General features: G+C 55.1%; 1 protein-coding gene across 1 annotated transcript in view; it reads right to left on the bottom strand.

The window, feature by feature from the left end:
* PHLPP2 (PH domain and leucine rich repeat protein phosphatase 2) overlaps positions 1-6,137 on the bottom strand; it is a 34,740-nt gene that overhangs the window by 5,959 nt on the left and 22,644 nt on the right. Inside the window, exons 12-13 of the mRNA XM_019535464.1 lie at positions 1,607-1,762; positions 658-858 (exon numbers count right to left, since the gene is read on the bottom strand). Coding sequence (XP_019391009.1) covers positions 658-858; positions 1,607-1,762 — 357 coding nt within the window. The remainder of the gene's footprint in view (positions 1-657; positions 859-1,606; positions 1,763-6,137) is intronic.

Genomic DNA, 6,137 nt, shown 5'->3' with positions numbered 1-6,137 from the left:
TAGACATCAGGAGGCGCGACTTCACGGTCAGGGCGGCTAGGGTCTGGAACCAGCTTCCAAGAGAAGTGGTGCAGGCCCCTACCCTGGGGGTGTTTAAGAGGAGGTTAGATGCACATCTTGCTGGGGTCATTTGACCCCAGTACTTTCCTCCCATGGCAGGGGGTCGGACTAGATGATCTGTTCAGGTCCCTTCCGACCCTAGAAACTATGAAACTATGAAGACAGACCACAGTGAACCCAGGCCTGGGAAACCAGCCGTGAATGAGAGGCCACAGCAGCCTGCTATCCCCTCATCGAGCAGGTCAGGCTGGGAGCAAGCACTAAGCTGCTCTGCACAGAAGCCCGATGGTCACGAGAGGCCAGGCGAATCCAGCAAATCAGCCAGACGGGGTACAGAGCACAGGCCCCTCTGTCTGCCGCGCTGAAGGCACCAGCACAACTCTCTCCCAGCCACCCCTGCACACGTGCTCATCGCAGGCACTGGGGCTACAGAACCACAGCTGCCGCACTGTCCTCAGGGTCCCGAATGGAGCTGGCGGGGAGGGGGATGCCTATCACCATGCCAGAATGAGGGCTTCTGCCCATGAGAGCCCAGCCTGGCCCCCGCCTCCAGCCCTGGCAGCCAAGCACTACACCCATCCCACCATGTGCACAGACCTGGCGGGGAAGGTGTGCAGCTGGTTGTAGGCCAGATGCAGGATCCGCAGGTTCGGATGCCCCACCAGGACAGGGATGCACTGATCTGTGAGGCTGTTGTTAGTCAGGTACAGCAGCTGCAGCAGGCTCAGGCTCTCCTCGCCTGCACTGGCCGAGGGCAGGGACTCCAGGCTGTTGGCCGACACGTTCAGGTACCTGAGACTAATGGCAGCAGGGTCAGACACATTAGAGCCCATCCAAACCCCCACAGAGACAACAGCCACAGTGACCCCACACAAGGACGGGGCCGTAGCGAGCCGGAGAGCAGCTCCCACCAGCTTCAGGCTGCGGGGCTCTGCCACTGACCTGCCCGTTACAAGCACACGGTGCTCTGCAGGGAGAGGAGCATCCCCGTGAGGAGGCGGCAACAGCTGGGTTCTGCTGAGCCCAGGTGGAGACAGCAACGGGCAGGCAGGGCAGCGTTGCACGGCTGAGCCCTGCCCGGGGTCTGAGGCCTGACAAGGCCACAGCTCACACCTGCACAGGCAGTTGCCTCATTTCCACTGCAACCACCCCTCTGGCACAGGTCTCCTCAAGGAGATGATGCTGTGGCACCAGAGAGCCTGTTCCCTCCCTTGGACCTGGCCTTGAAGACAGGACTCGGAGGGGATCGGCACCAACTCCAGGCACTCCTGCATGGGCAGGCAAGTCAGACAGGGCCACCTTCTCTGCTAGGGTGTGGGAGCCAGCGGGCTCCCTCAGCCCCAGCCTGGTGCCTGCAGAACTCCTGGATCATTGCCGTGTAAAACAAACCCACCCTATTATCTCCCGTATAACCAGCAATAAAGCTCCCAGCACCTGGCTGAGGCAGCCATGCAAACAGTCCCAGCCCATGGTACTCCAAGGGAGAGGCAGCCACAGGACACCGCCCCTCCACCTGCCCCCCACGGTGCCTGCTGCCCCCACTCACTTCAGTGCCTTGGAGAAGAGCCTGTCAGGGAGCCTGGCCAGCAGGTTGTGCTGGAGGTCCAGCACCTCCAGGGGAACATGTTCCAGCAGCGGTGGCAGGCTCTGCAGCTGGTTGTGTCCGGCCATCAGCTTCCTCAGGCTCAGGCTGCTCAGGAGCCTGGAAGGAAGAAAGCGGAGTGAGAAAGCTGCCCCATACCAGTCTGGCCCCAGGATGCTTAGGACACACCAGGGCAATGGCCCGCCGAGCGTCCAGGCTGCCACGGCCTTCTCTGGCCTCACCAGGCTTGCTGAGAGACCTCTCAAGCCGTGATGGTTGCAGGTGGCATAGGACGGCCCTGCCCTCGTCAGTGAGGCTCTAGCTTCATTGCTGGTCTCAGAGGGCCCATCAGCTGCTGACGGCAGCACGTGAAAGAGGCCAGGCCACAGGGCTCTGCCTGCGGCTCTGAAGGGCAGCTGAGGAGGTGCCCTCGTCATCCTCCCTGCTCCTGGCCCAGCACCTACTCGGTGGGGCGGAGGGGGGCAGAGAAGGAAGGCCCCAGCCAGAGACCCCTTCCATGGGTGCTGGGGCCTTTTGCAGCAGTGCTCGCGGAAGATCTGGCTGCATCCGCTATGCCTGGACACATCCTTACGGTTCCCCTTGCCGCTGCCCGCAAGGAGCAGAACTTTAATGGATGGATTCTCTGCTGCTGCGTGAGCCTGGGCCAGGCCGCAGATTCAGGGCATCCACGGCACCACACATGCAGCTGGGGCTCAGGTCAGGAGTGCCTGCCGTGATCCTGCATGGTCTTGACTGGGGGACCGTGCCCCACGTTTGCAAGCCTGCTGCTTTTGTCCAAGCAAAGGGTCCCGCAGACAGACCTCTGTGCTCGGCATAGGACTGCCAACGCTGGAGAGCCGTGTCCCATGGTCCCTTATTCTGCCAGCTAACAGCCCCAGTGTAAGCGCAGCCCCTCACTCCTACAGCAACGTGTCCAAGTCAGCGTCCGCCCGTGGAGCTTGCTCAGCCTATGGCTGGGGATCCAGAGCAGGCTGCTCACAGCTGTGGGTGCTGAGACAGCAATCAGCCCCATGCTCTACCTCCTCAGTAAGCTAAGTGTAGCTGCTTTAGCTTCCTGCCCTAAGGCAGGTCGGTACAGATCCTGAATCATGCCCTTGGCTCTTCTCTGACCTGCTCTGCTTCATCAACGCCCTTTTAAAATGCGGAAACAGAGCAGAGTGTAGAGACAGGACTGGTCTTGCCAACACTGTAGTGCATTGACACCACACACCCTCCCTCCACTCACTGCATACACTCCTACGTGTTCACCCTCTTCCCTCTGCGCCCAAGCAGTAGCTACCTCTAGGCAGTGAGACACCAGTCCCTAACGAGTCCTGCCTCCAGGACAGTCTCCTATGTCCAACATGGGACCTACATTCTCTCTCACCAATGCATGACTTTGCATTTAGCCGTGTTGAAAACACACACTGGCTGAATGCGCCCACTCTACAGAACAGCGGACCCGTCTCATTTACACATCACAACAACTTACCACTCAACCAATTCTTTCTGGTCAATTTTACAGGCACGAGCTCGTATTTTTCTCCAGACCATAGATAGTTATTTAAGAACCACTGGACTAAGAACAGCTCTCTGTGGGACATCACCAATAGATGACAACGCACACCTACAATAACTTCCCAAGACCTAGCACATGGCTACCGTTTAATCATTTATGATGGGCCATATCAATTTTCTAATTTTTTTTTTCTTAAATCACAATGTCATGCAGGTCAAAAGTTTATTACACCAATTACCTTTAACAACCAAACTTTGTAACTTCACTGAACCATGCTGTTAAACTTGTTTGACAAGAACGTTTCTCCACAACACCGTGACTGCCCTGCCTTGTTGCTTTATTTAATTTTTACTGCCTGTCTCATATCAGCCTAATCATGTGCTGCCCAGGAATGACACCAGGCTAGCCAATTCCAGAGTATGCCACATCATACCCTACACTCTTTTTCTAAACACTGGCACCATATTCTCGTCGCCATTTTTTTTAGATCCTCCCTCATTTTCCTAAATATGGTAAGAAAAATCAGTGTTAGAGGCTCAGGAGACTCCTCAGGCAATTCTTTTAAAACTCTTGGAGCCAATTCATCAGTCCTGTTTATTTAAAAATACTTAACTTTACCAGCTGACATAGAATTCCTTACTAGTGTGTAATACAGTATCCTGCTTCTTCCAAATACAGAACACAAACTTTATTGACTGCTTCTGACTGCCTTTTTCTGCATCATCACTAATAATTTCTCTCCTTGTGTTTCCATCTCCCTTTTAACCAGGATTATTTTTCACTTGAAGCCTTCTTTCAGGGGCCCTGAAAATCTACGTATAGAAGAGATATTGGATGGAGGGGAGTTCTCCAATGTAACACAAAAGGCATAAAAAGATCAAAGGCAGTGGTCCTCAATCTCTTCAGGCTCAAGGCACCCCTTGTTGTGTTCAAGACCATCTCTTAGTTTTCACTCATTTCTTGACTATGGAAAAATAATCAGTGGATGTAAGGACAGCAGTGGATGTGACATCCTTTGACTTTAGCAAGGATTCTGATACAATCTCCCACAACATTTTCATAGGAGTGCTGAGGGAATTGGCTGCGGTCATTGTAGGACCCCTGGCATGGCTGTACGGGCACTCGTGGTGCTCTGGTGTGGTGCCAGAGGATTGGGAGAAGGCCAATGTGGTTCCCATCTTCCAAAAGGGGAGGAGGAGGACCTGGAAAACTATAGGCCAGTCAGTCTTACCTCGATCCTGGGGAAGCTTTTTGAGAAAATTATTCTGGCGCATGTCTACAAGGGGCCGGGGGGGAGATTATGCTTAGGGGCCACCAACATGGGTTCATTAGTGGCAGGTCCTGTCAGACCAAGCTGGTGGCCTTCTACAACCAGGTCACCAAATCCTTAGACACAGCAGTGGTAGCAGAGGATATCGTCTTTCTGGATGTTCGGAAGGCCTTCGACATGGTCTCTCACCCCGTTCTCATTAAAAAACCCGGGGACTGTGGGGTCGACACCCACACAGTCAGATGTGTCGCCAACTGGCTGGAGGGCCGCACCCAGAGAGCGGTGGTGGACAGGTCATTTTCAACCTGGAGGGATGTGGGCAGCGGGGTCCCCCAGGGCTCAGTCCTCGGGCCCGCGCTGTTCAACATCTTCGTCAGTGACTTGGATGAGGGGGTAAAAAGCACCCTGCTTAAATTTGCTGATGACACTAAGATGTGAGGGGACGTGGGCACACTAGACGGGGGGGAATAGGCTGCAATCAGACCTAGACAGGTTACATGGGTGGGCAGACAAGAACAGGATGGGATTCAACACTGACAAGTGCAAAGTGATGCTCCTGGGGGAGGAAGAACCAGCACCATACCTACAGGCTGGGGAACTTCCTTCTTGTCAGAGCAGAGGCAGAAAAGGATCTTGGAGTCATCATTGATGCCAAGATGAACATGGGCCGGCAGTGTGGGGACGCGGTCAGGAAGGCCAACCGCACCTTGTCGTGCATCCACAGATGCATCTCGAGCAGGTCCAAGGAGGTGATCCTCCCCCTCTATGCACCGGTCAGGCCGCAGCTGGAGTACTGTGTCCAGTTCTGGGCGCCGCACTTCAGGAGGGACGTGGACAGCATGGAGAGGGTCCAGAGGAGGGCCACTCGCATGGTCAGGGGCAGCAGGGCAGGCCCTACGAGGAGAGGCTACGGGACCTGAACCTGTTCAGCCTCCACAAGAGAAGGCTGACAGGGATCTAGTGGCCTGTTACAAACCAGTCAGAGGGGACCAGCAGGCACTGGGGGAGTCCCTGTTCCCCCGAGCACGAACAGGAGTGAATAAAGGTCACAAGCTGGCAGAGGGGAGATTCAGACTAGACATCAGGAGGCGCAACTTCACTGTCAGGATCTGGAACCAACTTCCAAGCGAAGTGGTGCTGGCTCCTACCCTGGGGGTCTTTAAGACAAGGCTTGACAATCACCTTGCTGGGGTCGTTTGACCCCAGTGCTCTTTCCTGCCATGGCAGGGGGTCAGGCTCGATGATCTGCTCAGGTCCCTTCTGACCCTACTAACTATGAAACTAGGAAAGCTACGGAAGTATAGGATGAATGAACAGATTGTCAGGTGGATAGAAACTGGCTGAATTGATGGGCTCAGACAGGAGCGATCAACGGGTCAGTGTCTAGTTGGCAGCCAGTAATCAAGCGGAGTGCCCCAGGGGTTGGTCCTATGGCTGGTTTTGTTCAATATCTTCATCAGAGATCCGGACGATGGGATGGAGTGCACCCTCAGCAAATTTGCAGATTAGATGCGCTAGGGCCCTTGCAAACACAGAGCAAAGATGACTCTGAATCCTAGCTCTACCCTCCAGCTTATCGCGGCTCCAGCGCACGACTGGTACCCCAAGCACTAAGACGGCACAGCAGTAACGCTCCTGCTCTACCATGAACTGCTGGTGCAGAGGCTGGAGTCATGGGGTAAACTCTCTGGCTCCTGTCATGCTGA

This window comes from Crocodylus porosus, unplaced genomic scaffold (genome assembly GCF_001723895.1).
Source record: "Crocodylus porosus isolate Cpor-Errol unplaced genomic scaffold, CroPor_comp1, whole genome shotgun sequence".
Lineage (NCBI taxonomy): Eukaryota > Metazoa > Chordata > Crocodylia > Crocodylidae > Crocodylus > Crocodylus porosus.
The sequence above is the reverse complement of the archived record's forward strand: the minus strand, read 5'-3'. Positions and strand labels throughout refer to the sequence as shown.